Consider the following 25089-nt stretch of genomic DNA (forward strand, 5'->3'; position numbering starts at 1 on the left):
AGACAGTCCCACAAGCATGTTGCTTTTCAGCTTATACCTGTAAACAGGCTTAGAGCTTGGCACAGCAGCAGAAGCATAAGAGGCCTACACTGCTGTGTGGAAGCGGGAATTGAGGCACGCCACCTCATGGCATTGGTGGGTAAATGCAAAGACACCTACACTTCAACAGATACTGCTGTCTGCCTTCTGATAGCAATACACCCCAACGTGTTTTCAAGCACCCAGAACTTTGCTAGGACACCTATGAATGACATCACAGGGTTTAAAGGTACTGGGAGGGAGTGTGACCAGAGACAAACAGGGATTTTTACATGTACTGCCTCTGCCATGGACAGCGTCCAAGACTCCGGCAGTAAGTTTAGGAGGAGGGTGTGGCGTTGCACTCCATATGTTTGTGGCAATGTGTTTATAAGTGTAAATATGATATCACTGGAATATGCTTTACACAAAAGGTTTCTTGTAAGGGATCATTGCAAAGCATATAATCTACTGAGTGTGGTCATCCTCTTTGTATGAATGTATCATTCTTGTATCTGAAATTAGGAATCTGAAATATAATTCTGAAGGCCTATTGTAACTATGCAAAGTGTGGGCCGTTAATGGTTGTTTGGAATCTTGTTGGCCCCCATTAACTAGGACAGTTGGTTGTAGATGGCTCTGTTTACTTGTAAGCCTTCCTGTATACCTGTGTGCCAGCGAGTGGGTAATGAAGTCTCACAGGACATGTGAACATGTCAAATGATACTGGAATCCATCTTTAACCTGGTGCTTTCCCATTTAGAAGGAGTGGGGGGACCCAGAGAGAGAGAGAGAGAGAATTCCCGCCTTGTGCCAGTTTCTTTATGTATTAGGCTTAGACTTGCGTGTTTTGTTTTATTTTACTTGGTGACTTACTTTGTTCTGTCTGTTATTACTTGGAACCACTTAAATCCTACTTTTTATTTTTAATAAAATCACTTTTGTTTATTATTGAACCCAGAGTAAGTGATTAATACCTGGAGGAGCAAACAGCTGTGCATATCTCTCTATCACTCTTACTGAGGATGGACAACTTATGAGTTTACCCTATATAAGCTTTATACAGAGTAAAATGGATTTATTTGGAGTTTGAATCCCATTGGGAGCTGGGTGTGTGGGTGCTGGAGTCAGGAGTACCCACTGAGTGGTTTTCAATTAAAGCCTGCAGCTTTGAGGACGTGGTTCAGACCCTGGGTCTGTGTTGCAGCAGGCTTGCATGTCTGGCTCAACAAGGCAGGGTTCTGGAGTCCCAAACTAACAGAGAAAACGGGCTCAGAGGTCGTTTCAGCATGTCAGGTGACAGTCCCAAGTGAGTGTCTGTGACCGAACCTGTGACAGTGATAAGTAACAGTCATCATGGATTTGTCAAGAACAAATAGCTTTCTTTGACAGGGTAACAAGCCTTGTGGATGGCGGGGAGAAGCGGTAGACATGGTATATCTTGACTTAGTAAGGCTTTTGATACTGTCTCACATGACCTTCTCATAAACAAACTAGGGAAATACAATCTAGATGGAGTTACTATATGGTGGGTGCATAACTGGTTGGAAAATCATTCCCAGAGAATAGTTATCAGTGGTTCACAGTCATGCTGGAAGGGCATAATGTGTGGGGTCCCACAGGGATCAGTTCTGGGTCCGGTTCTGTTCAATATCTTCATCAATGATTTAGATAATGGCATAGAGAGTACACTTATAAAATTTGCAGATGATACCAAGCTGGGAGGGGTTGCAAGTGCTTTGGAGGATAGGATTAAAATTCAAAATGATCTGGACAAACTGGAGCAATGATCTGAAGTAAATAGGATGAAATTCAGTAAGGACAAATGCAAAGTATTCCACTTAGGAAGGAACAATCAGTTGCACGCATACAAAATGGGACATGACTGCCTAGGAAGGAGTACTGCGGAAAGGGATCTTGGGGTCATAGTGGATCACAAGCTTAATATGAAACACTGGTGCAAACATCATTCTGGGATGTATTAGCAGGAGTGTTGTAAGCAAGACACAAGAAGTAATTCTTCCGCTCTACTCTGTGCTGATTAGGCCTCAACTGGAGTATTGTGTCCAATTCTGGGCACCACATTTCAGGAAAGATATGGACAAAATCCAGAGAAGAGCAACAAAAATGATTAAAGGTCTAGAAAACATGACCTATGAGGGAAGATTGAAAAAATTGGGTTTGTTCAGCCTGGAGAAGAGAAGACTGAGAGGGGACATAACAGTTTTCAAGTACATAAAAAGTTGTTACAAGGAGGAGGGAGAAAAATTGTTCTTCTTAACCTCTGAGGATAGGACAAGAAGCAATGGGCTTAAATTGCAACAAGAGGGGTTTAGGTTGGATATTAGGAAAAAATTCCTGTCAGAGTAGTTAAGCACTGGAATAAATTGCCTAGGCAGATTGTGGAATCTCCATCATTGGGGTTTTTAAGAGAAGGTTGGACAAACACCTGTCAAGGATGGTCTAGATAATACATAGTCCTGGCTTGAGTGCAGGAGACTGGACTAGATGACCTCGTCCCTTCCAGTTCTATGATTCTATGAAAAGCTGGAATATTTGCTGAATATAATCATCACGTTACATTAAAAAGAGACCCTTCATTCCCATGTGATTTATGCTTCATTTTTTTTCACAACAGGCACACAGAGCCTAGTTTTCCCCCTCCCTCACTTACACCAGTTTGACACTAGTGTACATTCGTTGGCCCAGATCCTGCATGGTGGCTGAGGAGTCCGTGGCACACCTCCCTAGACAGGGTGGTGCAAGGGTGCCTTTAAGACTCTTTTGTGCTCCCCTGATTCTCTGCTGATCTACATCAGGTAAGTCCCCCAGCACAACTTGGAACAGCTTGAAGGCTTCTCTAAATTGCACCAGTTGCCAATGGCCCTAATGATCAATTATGGCAGGCAGGGGTCACTAAGACCATTGGGTTGCTCTGGGGATGCCCATTAACCCCTACCCACGTTCTCTGTCCCAGTCATTGGGAGGTGGGATGATGGTACAGTCGTTGCTACTTTAGGTCTTTGTCCGCTGAGGCACCTCATCTGCAGAGCTCCTGGGCCAGTTATGCTGACTTTGAGGCAGCTTAGGATTTGCCCCATTACTTTTTTTTTTCTTTCCTTTTTTTTTTTTTTTGCAGCTTTGTTCACAGTGAGAACTTATTCATGAGCTTCAAGACCAAGCCATTTAAAGACAGAAGCACACTAAAATGTTTTAAAGGCGCGGTACCATTCCACCACACACCCTCCACGTCTTCTCCAAAGTTACCTTCTCCATCATCAAGTGGGTTGAAGAAGGAGGCCACAACACTGCTCTTCCTGTGATGTGTCCACTTGTGCTATTTGACGGGCAAGTGTTCCCGTTTTCTTTGTGTTTTTTTGTGTTCCCGGTTTTTTTGTTTTGTTTTTTTTTGCTTCGGGGGAGTTACTCCAGATCTACACTGGTGTAACTAAGGACAGGAGTTATCCTGATATCACTAAGGGTTCGTTCCTCACTAGAGACAAAATTCTCCCCTTGGAATTGCACCGTGGAGCATTATGGGATATTCCACATTTGTTCGTTATACATTTTTTTCCATTGATGCCAATGAGACGTCCATGCACTCAGCTAAATCCTTCAGCCTATACAGGGGTTGCTGCAGAACTGGTATGGTTCAATTCTGTGAGACTTCCCAGAGAGTCCACTCCCCTTGCACACTGCAGAGCATTTGCTCTCAACCATACAGGGCAATTTGGCTGGCTTGGGACAGGAGGAGCATGGCTGAGGTGTGCTATTAGTTAATGCCCCTACAGAGAGGGTGAACAAGCTAAATGTCACTTGTTTTGGATGTGGTCCTCCAGCCTTTCTGCTAAGGCTGTACATATAAATGTGTTCTATAAACTCTGCATTTAAGCTTTTACTAACTAAATGTTTTATTTGTGTTCCGACATAAGTAAAACAGGGCAGTTTTATGTGACTGAGAAGGAAGTGGGCACTGGAAGCCTGTACTCTTGGTGCACATAAATAGGGTTTGTTTAGGCAGAACACTTAGCAGGATGTGATTGAGTTCATGGTCAGCATTTAGATACACATACGTGGTTAAGATCACAGCGGCATGGGAAACCATTTCCCCAAGCACCCTCCTCAGTACTATAAAACCATCTGTTGCCTCTAGATCTCATGTGGGGTTTGGGCTGACCTCATTTACAAATCCCCAGGGCTGATGGTGAATCACAAAAATAAAACCTGAACCAGAAAGATCAGACCAGACAAGCCACGAAGAGCTTAATCACCAAGCAAGGAGCCAGGACATTTTCCTTGCCTTCTTTAAGGAAACGTTTAATGGTTGGGCTGAGGAGTAATTTGGTTTGGGCTGTGCAAAAGGTTTGTTTTTTCCTTTTCCATGCACTGTTTTTTTTAAGCATACATTATTGGTTTAAGTAGCCTCTGAGGTTGGTGGATGCTTATTAAAACACTTCACTTACTGAAGCATTTATGGAGTCAGTTTTCAACTAACAACAGGCCATCCTAGTGGTTTCAATATCAAAAAAAGAAAATCTCCGTGTCAACCCGTTGTATACAAATCACAGCAAATTAAATACAGCTGTGCTCGAGGGGGGTATTTTATTTACTTCTTTTAGAGGGGCAGAGCGGATGAATAGTTGATGAGGGCATGGACTAGGTGAAACGAGGCCCAGCATTTCTCTGTTTGCCTGCTTGTCTTGATGAAACATGATAACTGCTGAATGCCACGTCTGATCGATGGCAAATGTTTAGGCAATGTTCTATGCATCAATAGGCAGACCCCTATTGACTTTAGTGAAAACTGGAAGACCTATCATCATTTTAAAAGTTGCTTTTAACTCGCCGTAAAATCCCTAACACCTATGGGGTGGCTGTTTAGTCAGCAGGAGGGAGAGGAGAGTAAAGGAGGCTTCATTCCTTCCTCCCTCCTAGCTCACAAGTACATCTCCAGTGCCTGCTTCATGCAGTGGGAGAGATGCCAGCTCTCGGCCTGTCCCTTGCAGTCCAAGGGAAGAAAGCTATTTGGTGGGGAGGGGAAGAGATACCCAGTGCCCCTGGCATGGGGAGAATACAAAAAAATCCAGGAATGGGGGAACACAGAGAATGGGGAACCCTGTCATGCAGGAGGGAGAGAATGGGAGGGTACACCGTGTCCCAAGTATGGGAAAGAAGCTGAGTTTCTGTAGAACACGAGGGCAAAGAAAAAGAACCAAGTCACTGTTCTGGAGTCACCGGTTCTAACTTAAGTCCTAATGCTAGTTATGTTCGTGCTATGCATGTGACAAACCTAGACCCATCACTAAAGCTCATTTTAAAAGTCAACACAGACACCGTGCAATTTAGAACTTTTCCATGAAATTCCTTGTGCTCTAAGCAGAAACCTCTGTTGAGAAGTAGTAGCAGTCCTGTTGTTTGGGGGGCTTTTGTGTGTTTAGTTTGTAGATCTTCAGGGCAGGAATGTTGGTTTGTTTGTTTTTTGTCATTTTACTTGTTACACTGCACTATGTACACTTAAGGTGTTATGTGGACCAAAAAAAGAAAACCAACCAAAGGACATTCTAGTGGGATTTTGCAAATTATTTATTCATGTGAATAAATTAGGCTCCTTGTATCATTTTGGTTTAGTTTTAAAACATTAAAGCATTTTATTAAGGTACAAGTCAGGAAAAATACATAGCTAGCTCCCATGCTGTGAAATCCCTGGAAAAAAATCAGTTCCACTGATTTGGCACATGCTTTTGGGGAGTGGAAGTTGGTGTAGTGTTTGCAGAATCTGGACTTTTGTTATTAATGTTTGAAAACCAGCAGTTACTCACGCGCTGTAACATTTATACTTAGATCCATATTGATACTGATAAATTCCATATGGCAAAATACAGTAAAAAAGATAGGTTTACATCCTAGAAACACACTGCTCCATTTTCATTTTCAGGTTAAAGTGAGAGTGTTAAAGAGCTTTACTGTATAAAAAGACAAATCCTTTTCCCAGCACTTACCCTGAGTAGCATCTTTCATAGAACCTGTGTTCCAGAGAGTTTTCAAAATAACTGTTTAATAAATAGCAGCAAATGGCAAGAGAGAGACTAGTAAAATCTTTTCAGTTTAGATGTGACCTCAGATGGTTTGTTGATGCGCCACAAAGTCTGTTACAGGTGGCACAAGCTGCAAAAGGAGAGAGTTCTTGCACCATCAGAGGTGAGAAAATATTTACCAGATTTTAAAACCAAGAGGGACCATTCTATCCTCTAATCTGACCTCCCTGTATAACACAGACCCTGTAATCTCATGCAGTTCCTCCTGCATCAAGCCCAGAACTTTTGGCTTAACTAGAGCATATCTTTTAGAAAGGCATCCAGTCTTGATTTGAAGACTTCAAGTGTTGCAATGGTTAATTACCCTCAATGTTAAAAAAATGTTCACTTTATTTCTTGTCTGAATTTGTCTAGCTTCAGTTTCCAACCACTTATATAGAACTTCCATTCCCAAGGGCTTCAGAGGGCTTCACGCATATAACTAAAATGCATATTTTACATTGGGATCACTTCAATCTATTTAAATGAAGCCACCTCTATGGTTGAAAAAGAGCTTCTCTGCAACACTGCTCAGCAGCAATGCTTAGCACTTGAGATTAGAAATTAACACTACTTTAGATCATGATTGCTCAACCTGTGGGTAGCCATCCAAAATTGAGTCAATGGCCTGGGGGTGGGGGAGGGAGTTCCTGCACCTGTGGGGAATGGGCCCGGGAGCCAGGGGGTTGGAGGGGAGGGAGAGAGACGGGTCAGAGTGCTGCTCAGGTTTCTCCCAGCCACCTCTTTGCTTGATGCTGGGGGGGAGGGGAGCTGTCCAGGCCAAATTTGAGTGAGTGCTGCTGTAACCCCACTCCAGGTTGCAATGCCATGCTCATAAACGTGGTCCAATGAGCCCCCCCATCAGGGGGCTGGGCCAAACCGGAATGGCACTCCAACTCCAGCGATCTCAAAGCCTAGAGCAGAGAGCTGAGCCCAGCCAGACACCTGGGACGGCAGATGCACTATGGTATGCACAGTATGCTTATTTACTGGGTCATGACAAGCCGTCAAGGTTTACAAATGGGTTGAGAGCCTGAAATGGTTGAGAACCACTGCTTAAGTTACAACTGCTTTCAGGGCGGGAGTTTAGGAAATTGGCCTGGATAACAGAACTAATGCATCTACCCTGCAGCAAAGCACCCTGGGAACTTACATAAGCACCGGTGGTCAGGGCCTTGGTGTTGCATCACAGCCAGAAGGTGCCACCTCCAATTGCACTGTGACCCACCTAGCAACATGCATGGGCACTGCTTTAGCACTGACTCAGAGGGAAATGTGCTACCTCAGGGTTCTCACCCTTTTGCTTTCTGAGGCCCCTCACAACATGCTATAAAAATTCCAGAGCCCAGTGGGGGAATCCTCGGGCATAGGCGTACTTTGACTTCTATTTTGGGTGGGCAGGGGCCAGCAGGGCTCGAGACAGCTCCGCGAGGGGGGGTCCAGGGAGGGAGCACCACCTCCACCCCCTGACTCCCCTCAGCAGGCCACCCAGCCTGTCTGGTTGGGGGAGAGGGGCAATCAAAAATTATAACACAAAGGTGGAGGGGGCTCAACTCAAAAAGTTTGAAAACTTCTCAGGGTGAGGCAGCAGGTAGCTAGGGACTGTGTGAGGGCAGGGGGGTACCAGAGGGTGCAGGGAGGGGCTCCCTGCTCCCCAAGGGCTCTGCCAGCCATGGAGCAGGGTCCCCTGCCCAGGCAGCTCTTACCGGCTCTGTGAGCAAAGGGGGCTGGGAGCTGAGGAGTAGCTTCAACCCCCCACAGCAGCAGGAAGTGAGGGAATGCCATGGCTGCCTGCTCCATGGCATCAGCCGTCCCTCACTGCCTGGCTCTGGCTTCCCACCTCTGACCTGGCCAGGGTGCAGGGAGAGAAGGAGGTTGGGGGAGTGGAGCTGCCCTGGGACTGCCCTGCTCTTGCACTGTAATTTCCGGGGTGTGCAACACCCCCGTGTCCCCCCAACGCTGCCCCTGGGCTCAGGGCTTCTGCCCCAGGGGGAGCAGCAGGGCTCCGGAATTCAGCCCTGCTTCTCCTGGCTTCAGCCCCGTGGGGGCCGCCAAGGATAGGGGCTTCAGCCTTGTGGGAGGCACTGGTGCTCGGGCTCTGGGTTTTAGCCGCAGGGCCCCTGTTCAGAACTGCTGTGCTACCTAGACTTCCAAGTACTAGTACAACTTCCTGCAGCAAGAGACCTCCAAGGTAAACCTATCCAAGTATTGACCCTTCCTACTTTGTGAGATTTGAAGATTTCCCATTTAGTGTTCTAGTTCTGGGCAGTAATGTAACTTGATATCTTGATTTTACGAAGCCATTTGCCCTAGTTCCACTTTGGAAGACAGAATTGGAATTCTACACAACCGCAACGAATTAGGGAATTGGTCTGAAATCAACAAGGTGAAAATTCAATCGAGGTAAGTGCAAAACACTTAGGAAGGAAAAATCAAATGTACAAGGACAAAATAGGGACTTACTGGCGAGGCAGTAGTATAGTTGAAAAGGATCTGGGGATTATGGTGGATCACAATGTGATGCAGTTGCAAAAAAGGCTAATATTCTGGGATATATTAACAGGAGGTAATTGTCCACTCCACTTAGCACTAGTGAGGTCTCAGCTGGAGTACTGTGGCATCTAATTCTGTGCCCCCACTTTAGGAAAGATGTGGATCAGTTGGGGAGATTTCTGAGGACAACAACAAAAAACTGGACTATGAGGAAAGATGAAAGAGAAAAAAAAAGCTGGGCCTGTTTAATGTTGAGAAAAGAAGACTGAGCAGGGACCTGATAATTCTTTAAATGTGTTTAGGGCTGGTCTAAAGAGGTTGGTGATCATTTGCTCTCTGTGTCTGTTCAAGGCAGGCCAAGAAGCACTGGGCTTAATCTGCAGCAAGGGAGATTTAGGTTAGCTATGAGGAAAAACTTCCAACCATAAGAATAGTTGAGCACTGGAATAAACTTCCAAGGCGGCAGCTGTATTTGGTCCTACCTCAGCACAGGGGGCTAGACCTTGTGAGGTCCCTTCCAGCCCTACAATTTTGTAATTATTAAGGGAGACACAATGCTGAAAAATCTAATTTTAAGCAACCTTTTTTCTTGTCTTTTATGGACTCAGTAAATGAGGCTGGACTTTGGGCTTGTGCTATTTACCTGCACTCACATCTAACCTCTATTTTTATTGTAACTTAAGGGATCTGTCTACCTATCCATCGATTTAGGCTGCTGTACCACACTCATCATGGAGGAAACTTACTGCCTGATATGTTTGTGAACAAGAAATCTGTCACCATGACCTAGACATTGCTTAACTAAAGACAGAGTTTGGGAGATAGAAAAAACACTGACAACCAGAAGATTAAAATGTTCTTTCCCTGGACACTAGGATTCTTATTATTCAGGTGTTCCACCAGGAGCGAGGCCCTGGGAGCTATTTTAAGCTCTTTAAAGGAATAAAATCAATGATCAGTTTAAAAGAGGGTTACAAAAAACAAAATCAGGCTGTCATGGGTAGTTCCTTTGGGCCAGGTAGGTATAGTCCATTCCCAGAAATGCTGCTTCTTCGCTCTTTACTCTTTGAACTCAGTGGGCGTTCAGCCTCCGATACGGGGCAGTAGAACTTGTGACCAACAGCATCGATTTCTTGAAACACATAGCCTGGGGGCTCTTTGTAGGAGGCAAGGCACTTGACAATTTCCTTTGGCGTGTAGCTGGTGGCGTAGGTGGTTTCTCCATCGAGTGGTATGTTAGGCCTCCCAACTGACCAACCTGGCTTAAAGCTCTTCGTGAAAGTGGGGGGGTGAGGGACGTAATGGGCCCGAAAGGTGGTCAGGTTCTCCATTGGTTCTGCTGGCAAAGTAAGTTCTGGGGCATGTATGATGGGTTTTGCTTTCTTACCATGCCATGGCTTGTAATCATCCTTCATGGTGGAGCAGCTGTCAAAGGGTGCAGTGTTTTTCTGAACATGGCCCAAGGGCCGACATGTCTTGGCTGGCTGTCCCTTAGGGTATGTGTAATGAGTCTGAGTAGTTGTCTGAAGGTCCATTTTCTCTACGGGGGGCACGTACACATCAGGTTTTCTGGTGACCATGGGGTGCTGTGGCCAAGCTTGGTATTTTTCCCGAAACTCTGTGGAAGATGAAAATGGGAGATCGTGGGTCGGCATTGACTGGTACGGTTTCACCATCTTGGCAGGCGGGCCAGCCAGCCCCTTGTATGACTGTTTGTGTGTGGTGAGGCCATCAAATGAGGTTTCACTGGGTTTATACTTCTCATACTCATGGACAAAGCGTTTCTCCAAGGGATGTGGCACATAATTCAACTTATAATTTGTCAGGTCCTCCAAAGGAGCTTTGGTCATGTGGGCTGGATTCAGAGGTTTGCAGCTGTGAGTGGCGACTGGTCCCTTATATATATAATCATCCTGGACAGTGGTTCTGTAGTCAAATTTTGCTTCTGATGGATGGAATTTATTGTCTGGTTTAATCATCTCTCGTTTTGATTCATTCCATGGCACATAGTCACCTGAAATGTAAGAATCTAATTTAAGTGTCCATCAATGCACAAGTTCTGTAGTTAGTTTAAAAATATAATAGCCTATGCTTTGGTTATTAGTTTTAATTATCCTTAGTATTTGTTGTTTGTGTTAGTCGTGTCAATCAGGTAGGCACCGTACAAACACATTGTGAGAGACCATCCCTGCCCCTGAGGAGTTTACAATCTAAATATACCACACAGAGAATGGTGGGAAGAAGGGAGTATTATCATCATCCCCATCTTACTAAAATGATGAACTAAGACACTGGGAGTCAAGTGACTTGCTCAGAGTCACACACCGAGTCTGGGAGAAATCTGGGAATTGAACCCAGATCTCCTAAGTCCCAATCTAGAGCCTCGGCTACAAGCCAGTCCTTCCTCGCTGTGTCTTCCTCTTCGATGACAACTGATTTTTTCAATGGGCTAGACAGTTGTTCTCTGCCCAGAACTGAGTTCAGGGTTTCTTCTTGCTGACATCTAGAGCAGTGCAGAGAGAGGTATTTCCTGCTTTCTTTGCACTGTGCTATATGTTAGCAGTGCTATCAACATGTGCAGAACCCTGACAATAATAATTATTATTATTAATTAGTAGTATTGTGCTGGGCACTGTGCAAACATATAACAGAGTTGGTTCCTGCCCCAAACGGCTTACAATCTTAAGTATAAGACTAAGTATAATCTACCTCTTTGCCAACATTAGTACACTCTCTGTAGACTCCTGTGTGATGGGTGCATATTATATCCTATTTCACAGATGGGGAAACCAAGGCACAGGGAGTTAAAGTGACTTCCAGAGCACACTGGAAAACTCTGGCAAAAACTCCTGGCTCTCAGACCAGTGTTGTAGCCACAAACCCATCTTTCTTCCCTCTTACTAATCTTGTGCAATTGCCCCTAGAGAGCAATATGGTTACTGGTAGGAAGTTGAAATGAAATAGCCTTGGCAGTAACCCAAGTCTTATTTTTTTGCTTTCAAACCACATTGAGAGGCATGAGACAAACAACGTTCCAGCTGATTCTTTATAGGAAGGAAGTCTGGGTTTCAAAGTACCAGAAAGTAAATGATGCAACTAGGCATCGGGATATTTGAATTTTCCAGTCCAAACAGTATTGACTGTGCTATAATACAGCACAATTACAATTATATTAGAGCTGTGCTCATTACAATGAAAAGTTGAAAAATTAAAGGTTATTTTTAAATTAAGCATTTGTTCTCCAGTCCCTCTGCGCCGATGCCCAGCATGAAGTGGCAGTAGTAATCCTGACCCCATTGAAGTCAATGGCAAAACTCCTAGTGACTTTGGTGGGGCCAGGATTTTATTTTCTTCCACAGTTTGAAGATCTGTCTAATCTAATCTGGCCTAATTTATTTTAAGTGTTTACATAGCACCAGCGTTCCTCGTATTTAGGTACTAAAGACCAGATTTTTAGAGGTATTTGGGCACCTAAAGATGTGGATAAGCGCCTAATGGGATTTTCAAAAGTGCCTAGAAGTTTAGCTACTACTGAAATCAATGGGAGTCAGATAGCGGGATTTTCAAAAGCTCCCAAACTAAGCATTTATCTTCATTGTTAGGTGCCCAAATACCTTTAAAAATATGGCCTTAAAATCCTGGCCCAATGTTGCTCAAGTCAATGGAAAGCCACCCATTGACTTCAGGGGGCTTTGGATCAGGCTCCACTATTAGATCTGTGGGGATGTCTAGCCATAGTGAGATCTGGAAGGATGTTTTGCCACCCACAGCACACCTAAATTTTCCAGGCACTCAAAGATATCAGCAATGCTCAGATTGCTGATAGGAACCTAAATAGCAGTGGCATTGATGATGTTCAAGAAATTTACTATTTGCATGGCCATGCCCACTCTGTGCAGCTTGCACAATCAGTTAAGTATATGAAGCGATGCGGTACACACCTGGATGAGAGTCATGAGCTAAAGGGAAAAATTGTGATGATCATGGATGGGTGGACTAGTCCTGGAAACTATAAGGACTGATCCAAATAGGCTCATGTTCGTTCTGATCAATGCCCTTTGCTATTATCCCACCTGTCCTTTCTAAGTTAGTTCATCTGCCCATTGCAGCCTCCCACTGATCCCCAAGCTACTCCAGCCCCTCTGCTGATCCCTTTCCGTCTACCTTTAAAGCCTTGCAATACAGGTATGGAGGGAGGGGAGACATTGGAGTCATTTGTCCTCCCCGCCAAGGGGGCTGCCAGCCAGTCGAACTGCACAAAGACAAGGCAGAGCTAGGCCCAAGTCTCTAGTGTGGTTGGTGTTCCTAAACTGTCAAACACCACTGGTGGCTCTGATGAGATGAACTGTATAAGGTACCGCCACCAGCCACCAGCCCCAATATTAGACCCCTGGGACTGCTGAGTCACTCATCACGGTTTCCAGCTGGCTCAAGCCAATGCAGATACTTGACCGTATCGTTCCTTTGGGGCTGCTCAGACTAGCCCCCTAATCAGCCTTGCTTGGTTCTCAGAGAAGGATTTAGGGAGTTAAAATAAAGTCATCCCATCACCCCCGCCCCTGCCATGTGGTAGCATCCTGGCGATGGCAACCTGTCCTGCCTAATGCGAAAGCTGCCCTGGCACTCGCATCACACTTCCCAGCACAGCAGGGCCGGACCTCTGGCTAACTCCAGCCTCACACACATGCATCATGATCTCTGAGGCATGTGCTGAGAAGTTTGACGTGAGCACCCTCCCAGACCCAACTGAAAGGTTGGTGGCCCACATCACTTTACCAAGGTAGGTGGTCCAGAAGGGGAAACAAGGGGCGCATGTTAAGATGAATCGTAGAAGAGAGGCTGTAGGGGCTTATTAAGAAGTGGGTGACTTCTGAGTCTCCACTGCTTATGACATGCAGTCTTCAAGCAAGTGTAGATCCAGTTGAAAAGGCTTGACATTTCAGATGTAGCTAATCATAACCGAACTGCACCCCAAAACCGTTCAGGGCTTCCAAGCGTCAGTGGTAATAATCTAGTCCAGGCAGTTCACTGAGACTATAGTTTTGCAAAATATTAAAAATAGTTTCCATGTGTCTTCAGTTTTAAACTTCTGTAAGTGCCACACATTTGGAGTCCTCCTAGGCATTATGAATTTACTTTAGTTTAAGCCAACAATGCTACTATCCCTTCAAAATATGTTACAGTTTTATTGAAACTAATTCTTTTCCAGTAGATATTAATGGTTTACCATGTATCACCGTCCTGAAAACTTTAGGGGGTATGGGAAGGAGCCTAGGATACAAACCACATGTTCCTAAGCTCAGGCAGCTCTCCATATAACCAAGCTAGATAACATTTTAATTCGATTATATACCTGTAGATAGACACACACGACTAAGAAGAGATGAGAACTTTGAAACCATGCTTCATGCAGTGTTAAGAAATCAAGTTGCAAAGCTGTCAGACATTAATTGTGATACCACTGGGTTGTGTGGACTCACGACTTCATATGAAAGGCATTTATTGCCAAAGTGGCATTATTTGAAACCTCATAGAGCAGCACATTACAAATAAATTGCACCTTGAAAGGTGATTAATAAAACCATTTTGTGCCATAAGGCTCAATAGGTAAAAGCACATTGAAAACCTTCGCATTTGTGGCCTGTGGCCTTTTAAAATGAATTAACTCAATATGGAACCAAATCTTTGTGGGGTTGTTAGATGGAGATTTCCATTTGCGCAGTGTTTTGAAAAATACTGCAAATTACAACCAAATGTGGCTGTGCTGCATTTTATTGGAGCTCTTGAGCGCACTAGTAAAGGTCCTGACCTAAACACAGCTAAAACAAAAAGATTTACATATGGTTCTTAGTTCGAATGTAAGCATATCTAAACACATAGGGACAGACTCTCCGCTGGTATAAAGCATTGAGGCTTCGAGTGCTTTAACTACTTTTACATGGACACCGATTTTCTGGCTTTTTGTCATTTTAATTGTGTGACCTTAACATTGCATTCACATAGGTTTGCTTGCATTTTATTTTCTTGCTTGATTTTTATTTTAAACAGAGAATTACTTATGCTGAATAGGGCCAAACCCTCATACTAGCAATCAGCCTGAGTAAGTAGGCTATTTGTTTTACAGCAGAAAAACAATAATATTCCACGCTTATTTAAAGTAATACACAAAGTGCTAGCCCAGCCCTCTAGTGGTAGCATAACAGGCTGCTGCTAGCAGATCGCTATTTAAGACCAAGTCCCTGATCCAGCAGAGGCAAAATGCCCTAGTGTCATATGACAAACAACTCTGAAGCCAGCAGAGTTGCTCTGGATTCATGCTAGTATAACTGAGTGCAGTATTCATCCAGTGTACTCAACCCCTAGGGAAAGAAGGAAGCAGTGCAGGTGGCTTTTTAGCCATTCTATGGCTGTTTCATGAGTAGCGTTTACAGGTTCGGGAGGAAGTAGCATTTAGCACTCACTGACCCAAGAAAGATGATTCCTGCAGTGAGATACCTTCTGGTGAGGGCAGTAAAAATTAAATAGGGTGTAATGGTCCAGTAGAGAGGGAACAAGACTGGGAGACCAGGCTCTGCCACTGACTGGGTGTGTGGCCTTGGGTGAGTTACTTAATCTCTCCCTCGATGCCTTAGTTCCCCATCCGTCACATGGGGATAGGAATACTTGCACACCTATTTGAAGTGTTTTGTGGGCTATGACTGAAGTGCTATAGAAGTTGTGAGCGTTATTTGTTGGCGCAGTTGTCAGAATTTAAAGGACCCCTTCACCTTGGAGGGACAAGGAGAATGCCATTGCCATTCGAGCCCCTCTCCCCCCCGCCCCACACACACACCTCAGGACAGGAAACAGCAGCAATTATTCATTCTTTAAAATATATATAATTAATTCACAAGCACTGGAGCAGCTCCCAAGTCACTTTCACAATCACTGGGAGCAGAATCTGGCCTTGTGTTAGACGGCATTCTGAACTGGGCTGGCCCCAATGATTGAGTTGCTCAGCTAATCAGGAATGAGTTAGGATCCTGGGCTACCCTGGACCACACAGGCAAGCATTCAGCATTGGTTTTCAGCACCCCCCACTCCCCTCATGGCTGATGTTAGAGCATCACTGAGACCTTCAGCACTGCCCTAGGAAAGGGGCAAGAGAAGGGAAAGGCTCCTCAAAGACCCAGCAGCCAGCCCACTCCCACCCTGAAATAAGGGCCTGACAAACTTGACACCTAGAAAAACGTTAAATTAGATTAAAATTCTCTCCTTAGCCTCAGTCCAGCCCAAAGTGCCCAGGTTAGTTAACTTTTCAGTCACTCTCTTAAGGCTCCTACAGAACCAATATAAGAAATAGCAAATGCAGAAGTCTGTGTAGCCTCATTCTGTTCTCTTGAAGCAAGATGTTACAAGCGAAGCCCTCCTTCAAAACAGCTGCAAGGGTACATACCTTTGTACGTAGGTATTGTGTCCATCTTGACATTGGAGGTATAGTTAGTCTCGCGAGGTAAGCATGGAGGAACTCGACAGATAGGATAGGGGTTGTAGTCTTGTTTATATGTTGAGATCAAATCCATATTCTCGTCACTCTTGACATACTTTTCAGGTGGTTTGAATTTCACTGGCAACACTTCATGAGGTACGTAATCTCTCCTGTGAATAATAAAGGCACTACATCTTATTTGTGTCTGCCTTGAGGACTAAGTGTATGTTCCTTTTGCTGGGCACCCAAAGAAAGTTTGGATAATGCAATAAGGGTAGCTAGTGCAATACACAAGACTTTCACTTGTAGAAAGCTGGCAATACTCCTGTAATTACAGTATGTGTGAAACAGGACCATCGACTCCTTCAGGTGGGCCAAATTCCTCCTTGTCCGAACGCGGTGGGTTTACACAGAGTTAATTATGGACTTCAATGAAGTTAGACCAGGAAAGAATCTAGCCAATGAGTTTCGTGGACTCATTCTAATCTGTGCACATCACAAAGCCCATCACTCTATTTGGAGGCCCATGTTATAGGTAAGGTCCACATTGGTGGAGCAGGGGGGCATGTTTCTCTTAAGGACTGAGCTGGGCCAGGGCTTGTAATGTGCATGGCCTGAGACAACACCATCAAGCCATAATATTCATGAGCAACAATTTCTTTAAGGCTGGAATTTTTTAAAGGTGCCTAAATAAATGAGGCACCCAAATACCATTGACATTCAATGTGAGTTGGGCACCTATCTCCCTTAGGTGCCGTTTAAAAGCCCAATCAAAGTATTTCAGCCCCATGACTACTTTGGGGAGGACACGTGCAAGACCCCCCTCTGTGCAGGGGGCATGGCAGGTAGCCTCTGACGGTGCCTTCCACAGCAGCCCAGCCAACGAAAGGGCTCCTGCATTTCTGGATGGGGCACTATTAATGAAAAAGATGTTAACCATTTCCTCAGCTGGCGTTTTTCTGTTCTCAGTGTGGCTGTGTGGATCTGCTTCTACTGTGTGTAGCATTATAAAAAAAAATGGATGCAATATCTTTAAAGAGTTACCTTCCGCCAGCGAAACTTTATATATAAACAGCCAGAGACCAATGCTGGATGACCGGTCTTTTCGTTAGCATGGTCTTATGTCATGGCTTAGCTCCTCTGGGGCACCATAGCCACTTTGCACCAGAGCACCAGCCCAAAGCTACAGTAACCATCCCCTGAAGGATCTTTCCAACATCAGACAATATAGCAACAATTGTGCCACTACACCTTGTTGCTGATGGAGGGAACACAGCGGGGGCTTCTCTGTACCCTGCTGCTCCATCTGCCCCTGGGGTCACTGGCCAGAGGACCAAACCAGCACAACAGCTGTCCCAGTAGTGAGACAGCACACCCCACCCTGAGTGGTGCTGTGTGTAGCAAGGATCTCGGCCTTTGGCTTTTGCGGGTTATACAAAAGTCACCAAATCTAACCAGAGGAGTGAGAATTTGGAAATAGGGAAATTGAATTTCAGATGGAAATTTACACTTCCACTAGACTAACAAAGAGATGCCATGATTGAAAGCCTTGAGTGGCTCCTGCACATGGAACTTGAGTCCGGCATTTGTATGAGCTCTGGACAAGTGTTCCACGTCCAGCCGCTCCTGCTTCAGCAATGAATGTAACCATGGCTGCACAAATTGCTATGGGGATCACCTGACCCATCACACAACAGTGCATCCCCCTCAAAGAGAGAAGGTGGGCTTGAAAAGTACCCTCCCCGGCAGCTCTTTGGGTCTCACATTAAATGGAGCACAGATGACGAAGGGATTATTGATGACAGAGCCTGAGGTCACAGAGTAAGTAAACAGCAATATATTCAAACATCAGCCAGAGGCCTTCAGCTGAGGAAAGAGAAATCAAATTGCTGGCTATGTATCGAAGACTCAGAGTCTTGCATTTCAGTAGCGTAACACACCACATGCTCCACTAGCAGGGAGCAGGCTTGCTGATTAATTTAGGGGGAAGTCAGGAAGGGGCACAGTTAAACCCGAGGTCTTGTGTTTAAATTTCACAATCTGAACAGCAGCACAGCGGGGATTCAAAAATGGTTCAGCTTCGCACAGCATGGTACTCTGTGTGTATCTCATTTCCCCCATCATCATTAAAAACACATGGCCACTTATTGTACGTACGGCTTAGCGCCTAGAAGCCCCACTCTCGGACCAGGCCCTGTATAAAAAGACAATCCCTGATCCAATGAGCTTCGGCCTGCCAGCCTTACTCAGTTCTTTTTCATGCAGAATTCCTGTTGACTTCCCAGGGAATCTGCCCAATGCTGCAAGTGAGTAAAAACTAGGGAGAAAGCCAAGAGCCCAACCATGCCCCTGTGGTGCACACATGCTCTCTCAGCAGATCACCAGCAGCAGCTCACCCCAAACTCTGGCTCCCTACATTATTCCCTAACCCCCAGCAAAGTTATCACAGCCCCAGTATGGAGCATTTAACTAACTGTTCTCCTCATGCTCTCCTTGAGGGAAGCAATGCTTATTCCCCACCCCCACATTCATTCTCTCACCCTCCCGCCCTTTCACTGTTTCTTACTTGAAAGTTGTCATTCCCTCCACAGCCACTGACTGCTTCTGGTACTCTGCCTTGGGCTTGAACGAGTCTCTGGGATGGGCGTAGGGATACAGGGGGTATTGATCCACGTACTCCGACAGGAAGCATGGCTTCTCGCTCTTCTCATAGATCCTGGTGGGAAGATGTGGGCAATGGTGGCGTCTGTGCAAGAGAGTAGCATGGATGTTATCGACTGAGCCCCAGGGCGGAGCAGAGATGTTGGTGCAGGGCTTCAGCAGCACTGGTTACAAATCACCCACCAATTACAACTAACTATAGGGCATTACGAATCATCAGGCAAAGTCCTGGCCTATGAAACTTGTGAGACGCTTCCCTTGGGTACAATAATGACAACCTATAAAAAACAACACCACCAACCATAAGTGAGAACAGTGCGTTAACTCAAGCTAGAAAAGGTTCACTGATTCTAGATTTAGCTAAACACACCCTACTGTGCCAGGGGGGAGCTCCATTTAAACCCTTTTGCTCAATTGTTCTGATTAAGGATTAGATTCTCCACAGCCAGAACCTTGTGCAGTTGTCCAAAGCTATGCAAAGTGTGTGTGAAGTACTACCAGGTCAGCACTCACCGCTGTGGGGCATTTCACACTCACATCACAGCAGCGCTAAAGGGCTATGCAAGTGCAAGACAAGGGCGAATCCAGCCTTAACAGCATACGCCTGCTCCCATTGACACAGTGACAACATTTCCATCAATAGGAGCAGACGCAAAGGGACTCAAGGCACTGAGTGCTCGCAATTCCCATTGAGACGTGGTGGCTATGTCTTCTGAAACCCTGAAAGCCCATCAGGTTGTGAAACACTCTATTACAATCTACTGCCAAATGGCAAATTTACAGTGCTTTACTTCCTTTTAAACATATTTACAAACCACTCTCGCATTCAGCACACTTAAAACCATCTCTTTGGCTCTCGCCACATCTTGCATTGTCAAAGCAGCATAATGCATGGCAACATCTGCATACCTCTGGATTTTCAAGTTGATGCAGGTCATAAGCCAGCATTGTAAACAATAAACCTTTCAGGATGGATCCCTGAGGTATGCTCTGCACAAGCTTAAAAAAATTCTTACATCTAGTGCTGAGCTAAACAAACATTCTCTTTCAGATTAAGCAAATCAAAACCAAAGTCAAAGTCACTCCATTTGTCAGTGATAGTAAGTCAGGGGCTTTATGGAAATCATCAAATAATATACTCATTTCAAAACCATTAGCCAAAGCTTGATTGATGCTATCTGTAATTTTAAAGAGGCTCCCTCTACTTAAAAACCACTCTTATGTCTGGAAAGTATTTACATACTATGGTTCCAAGTAGCCCCTGAAATCACTTGAAAAGAAACTGGTGGGGAGGGTTGATATTTTCTTTGTGCATTGACAGCACTTTACGTATAGTCAGTTTCACTGTATGGTTAGTTACTCAGTTTCACCTCTTGCTTATATGGCTCTTTCACATTGCAACAAAGGAGAGACTGCCCCCATAGAAAATGTAATGGTACCTCCCTCCCCCACTCCAAGGCCCAAAGGGACTTGGAGGTAGGTGTAGAAAGGAGCTCCTTTTAAATTGTATTTTGAAATTGACAAGATTTCAAGTTATTTGTAGTAATTATCTTTGCTGTTACAGGAGCATCCAGGAATCCCAGTCAAGGAGCCCCTTTGTGCCAGGTGCTGTACAAACAAGACACAAAGACGACAGGCACGGCCCCAAAGAGAGGGTTACAAATCTAGGTGGCAGTGACCCTTTAAAGAAAACTGGATTCATCTAAATCATGGGATCTAAAACCAGATTCAGAATAGTGTTATGAAAGACTTAATTGGTAAATTGTAATAATATTGCTCTAGACAATGGTAGAAGTAATGAAATGGTGTTGAGTACAACAATTAAGTTTAATGGCTCATTTGTGGCTTTAAGCCAGGGCTTGAGGCAGACACATATCTCTCTGGGAGTGCTGGAAAGTGCATGAAGGGACTAGCTATTGCTACACCTTGTTCCAAGTATCAGTGTTCACAAGCCAGTATGGGAAAGACTCGTATTGTCTCAGAGAGGCTCCTGACCAGGTTCTCAGTGACCAGTTCATGCCCTGACACTTGGGGCTTTATAGTCCTCTTTTTTTCTTTTCTTTTTTAAACTCAACCTCCTGTTGATGTCAATGTGCGTTTTGCTGAGTAAAGACTTCAGGAATGGGCCGACAGGGATTGCAGCTAGAAAAGACCTATGGTTTTTATGTCTAGTGCATCATTCCTGCCAGCGTGTGATTATTCCCTTCTGTGTGTTCTCCAATGCTCTATCCAGGCTCCTTTCAAGTTATTCAAGTAATGGGGCTTCAATACTTAATAAAGTAGCTGTTAAATCAAATGTTTGTCCATCTAGCGTCAGTAAATGTCTGATTACCCAAAGTTACAGTGGTAGCCGCTGAGCTATGTATGGGGTCACATAGATTCTGAATTATTTTCCAAACTGCAGGTCACAAGGGAAGGACAGACTGCGCTCAGATAAAATTCAGCCTTTGCTTGACAAGCCAATTTTCTACTCTGGCTATGAATCTTTCCATGAAACCGTAAATCAGAAAGAGCCCCGGTAGATTCATCTTTGCCTTGGAGAGGCTTTAAGGCTTGGATGAATGGTGGAATGAAGGAGATCATCCCAGTTTGTTACCATGTTTGAGGAATTAAGTTTAAACTGGCAATTTCAAAAAAGCCTAAGAGAAGTAGGAACCCATTTCCTAATGAAAGGCTCGTGAAAATGGCACCAATCCCCATTCAAGGTCAACTCTTAGGTGTCTTTGAAAAATCCCAGATTTTATACAGATGGAAAGAGAACAAAAAGGAAACCGAATAAGGGGCAAATCTTCCCCCACTCCTAACCCAACTTGGCCTTGGTGCAGAGGGTTTTGTGTGGATGGAAAAAACACTTAGTCCTCCCAAACAAGAGGCCACTCAGAAGCACCAGACACACAGTGACCTCTAATGCAGTCTCATAGCATCCCCAGCAATTCCTCCTTAGCCCTCCAGGGGAGTAAATGGCCCCTGGATCCTTCCAGCCTCAAATGTGCTGGCCTCCTGCCTGACCCTAAGCTCCTTTCCTTCCTCTGTGGATTGGACATGCTGAGTTCAGCTTTGCAGTGAGCAAGGAGTGCACGAGGCCCCGATACCCAGCCAGTTACAGCAGAACCACACTGAATCCACTGCAGCAACTGCTATTTACTACTCAGACTATGGAGAAAACATCTATGCTGCAAAAAATGGGAGGCATTCGGAGCAGGATGGACGCCTCATGCCCAGTTTGTCATTGCCCTGCATCATGGGCAGTCTTTTACACCAGAGCAAAGAAAGTGCAAAGAGTTCACTTTACACTGGAGTAGGTGGCTGCACGCAATGCAGGGCAACAATGAACTGGGTCCGAACTGGGTCCTAAAGTATGGGGTATGCCACCAAGCAGGGGTAGTGCCAAGCTAATAGGTGCTTTACAAGGAGCATAGATACTTAACACAGAGCTTTACCGGCACTAGCTAAAAATCCACTTGCCCTGGGTATACTGTTGATAGTAGATACGAAAGATAGGTCCCCTCTGTTCTTCTATATAACAATCTTAATCAAAGGTCCTAAAAGGCTGACGCCCTTAATTCAAGGAGTGATTTCATTCATTTACTTATTTGGATTTGTAAAAACACAGGAGACACCTTTCTGATCCGTCTCAGCTCCTCGGATATTTATAAATCTAAGGATAAACAGAGACCCAGAACATACAATAATGCGAAGTAACCAAGCAGAAGTAAGCCGCACTCCCCACTTTTCCTAAACATTGCCCCCAACAGTCGTGCCTCTCTGGTTGCCCTCCTACAAAGCTGTGCTCTGCATTATGCTTTTTAATTTCACCTAATAGGTACCAGATACTCCTGTCCTCTGCACAGCCTGGAAGGGGGCAGCAATTATGTGTGCACGGCCCTCACTCTGCCTGGAGATGGGAGCAGCCCCTCCATGTGAACATCGGTCATTTGAGGGCTCTGCTACAAATTGCATATAGATGAGTTTGCCATGCCAACGAAGTGCAGAGCCGTGAAGCTGCAGGTTCTCCTGGCAAGATTACAGGAGACCTAAAATTCACAGCAAAAATCTGCAATGATTAATGCTGCTCAGAGCTCCGGCCCCAGAATCCCTGACCAGATAGAGCTGAAATTGTACCATGTGACTTCTAGACTCCTTCCTCTACCCTGACCTCATACCTTGCTCACTAGCTGTTCTATCATTGGTTCTCTCCTTCATTCATTTGCTGAACAGAGGGGGTCACAGGAATCAGCTCCCCTGAAGACAGTGGTAAGGTATTGCTTGAGTGATGGGGGACCTCAGGAGGGAGAAGATCCTTGTAATGGGAAAGGGCCTGGAAATAACCTCAATCTCCTGCAAACAGCCTCATCCCATGCCCATGGAACTGTGGCAGACCAGGGCAGACATTCATTGTGTTGAGCAGAGCCCATCTTGGTCTGGAGATGGGCCTGGGTTTAAACCCAAACTCTTCGCCTGCCTCAATATATACACTCAGCCTCTTTCAATTATTTTTTCATTCCCCAAACTATACAAGTGTATGTTTTATATTTATTATCAGATTATGAAAACAACACTTGGAGGTGTCTGAAAGTTAGCTGTTGAGGCAAGTGCTTACCCAAAATAACTCATCCGTGGCAGGGTAGAGAAAAAAAAATCTCTAAGTGTTTTGCCTTCTATTTCTTTGCCCAAAATTGTGATGTATGCACACACTTTACTGTAACACTTACAGTATCCCGTACACAGAATGAGCAGGGGAAAGGATAAACTGGTGTTAATTCACAACTGACATCTGATAAAATAAGCCACTTTTGCATCGAGAGAGCCTTTCTTAAAAAAATGTTTTAAATGGACACTAATGTAAATCACAGAGCAAGATACTTAAAAACAAGGCGTAGACCAATACTGAAGCAAACCTTGAGCTCTACTTTACTGTTCCTTCTGGCCCTATAAATATTTATAAAACAATTACACGGTCATTAGGCACTGAAGACACTGTTATCTGAACATGGTAAGTCGGTATGTCAGTCAGAGTTTAATAGTTAATACAGCTGGGCAGATGATAGGAGATTACCTCATGGATTCTGTTGGCTTTGGTACGACATATGTCCAATGGCACCCTAATTTCTAACCCCATGATTATCCCTAACCTGTGACATTTGTTATGCTCCCAGGGGTGCTTCATAGTCTTGATTCTCCTCTGACGTACACCAGCACAAATTATACATGACTCCACTGGAGTCAATTGAGTTACACTGGTATAAGTAATAGGAGAATCAGTCCCTGTGTTTTTAATTTCTATTAATAATTAGGAAACAATAGTAGTACCACCAGAGAGCTTCCAGTGTAAATCTGACTTTGCAGCCCAAAATCCTTCAAGTAATATTGACTCCAAAATTTAGTAGTTTAGGTCTGGGCCTAGAACATAGAATTTTTCTACAAAATATGGAGTGGATTGGACACTTGGGCCTAGCTCCTCCAAGGTATTTTTGTGCCTTACTCCCATGGTTATCAATGGGAGTTAGGCACCTAAATACCTATGAGGATGTGGGGCCTTGGCTCCTGAAAGGTGGAACTCTAGACAGAGCGATATTCAGTAGTGTTCAAAAAGGCTTTTCATAATTTTTTTTCTGTAAGAAGAGTGATAATGTAGCTATGGGGTACATGTGTGGGCAAGCTTAGGTCAGGACATCAGAGGAGTGCTAGAGACCTAAGCTTTCATTTAAGAAAATGTAAATCACTCGCACGTTTCCTTGCAGTGGTAGACCTCAAAGTGCATCCCAATTGCTGAGGAGATTTGTCATGTAAAAAACAAAAAAACAATTTTTCTATGGACAGTGTCATGAGGCTACGGAATGGGGCGGGAGTAAACAAAATAATTATATTTCCACACAAAACTGTGGTGTGGTTAAGGTTGCAGGCACATATCAGAAATTTGAGCACATTACCTTTCAAGAACATTAAAACTAAAAATGAAAAAGCAGTGTCAGAAACCCAAGAAATGCAGAATTAAGGTTGCAAGTCTCAGACAATGCACATAAATTCCTTAAATGCCTCCAGGGCCATGCTCTGAGAAAATAAGAAATACACACTACTCTATCCATCCACAGCTAACATTTTCATTTAATCAGTTACCCCAAAAGACTAGAATGCTTTAATCTTAATCATACTTCATGGGCATCTTTACATTAATGCACACTACACATACATTAGACCATAGCATAGTGAAGGCAATCACTACTCATTCCTAAAAGGGCCCAGTCTTGTTCCTGAGGTCACTTGGCTCCTTTTAAATGATGCTCATTGTATTGCAGGATCAAGTCTTATGATAGGGCAGCCAACTTTCCAAGTGCCATTAGACACAGAGCAAGCAAATTTTATATCCTCCGGCCA

The 25089-nt window shown here is 44.5% G+C and overlaps 1 protein-coding gene across 1 annotated transcript; it reads right to left on the reverse strand.

Annotated features, from left to right (window-relative positions):
• Nucleotides 1–9571: 9571 nt before the first annotated feature.
• On the reverse strand, nt 9572–19652 carry SAXO1 (stabilizer of axonemal microtubules 1). The gene is made up of 4 exons (XM_073346115.1): nt 19526–19652; nt 18620–18878; nt 16021–16223; nt 9572–10599 (listed from the first exon to the last, which is right to left on the reverse strand). The coding sequence occupies exons 1-4, from the start codon at nt 19650–19652 to the stop codon at nt 9572–9574; spliced, it is 1617 nt and encodes a 538-aa protein (XP_073202216.1).
• Between the last annotated feature and the right edge of the window lie 5437 nt (nt 19653–25089).

This window comes from Lepidochelys kempii, chromosome 5, assembly GCF_965140265.1.
Source record: "Lepidochelys kempii isolate rLepKem1 chromosome 5, rLepKem1.hap2, whole genome shotgun sequence".
NCBI classification, from domain to species: domain Eukaryota; kingdom Metazoa; phylum Chordata; order Testudines; family Cheloniidae; genus Lepidochelys; species Lepidochelys kempii.

Coding starts and splice junctions, on each gene's coding strand:
- SAXO1 (XM_073346115.1), bottom strand. CDS start 19,652: ATGACCTGCATCAACTTGAAAATCCAGAGGTATGCAGATGTTGCCATG. Junction 18,879..19,525: donor GCTGAATGCGAGAGTGGTTT/GTAAATATGTTT, acceptor ATTTGTAACCAG/TGCTGCTGAAGCCCTGCACC. Junction 16,224..18,619: donor GAGGGAATGACAACTTTCAA/GTAAGAAACAGT, acceptor TATTATTCACAG/GAGAGATTACGTACCTCATG.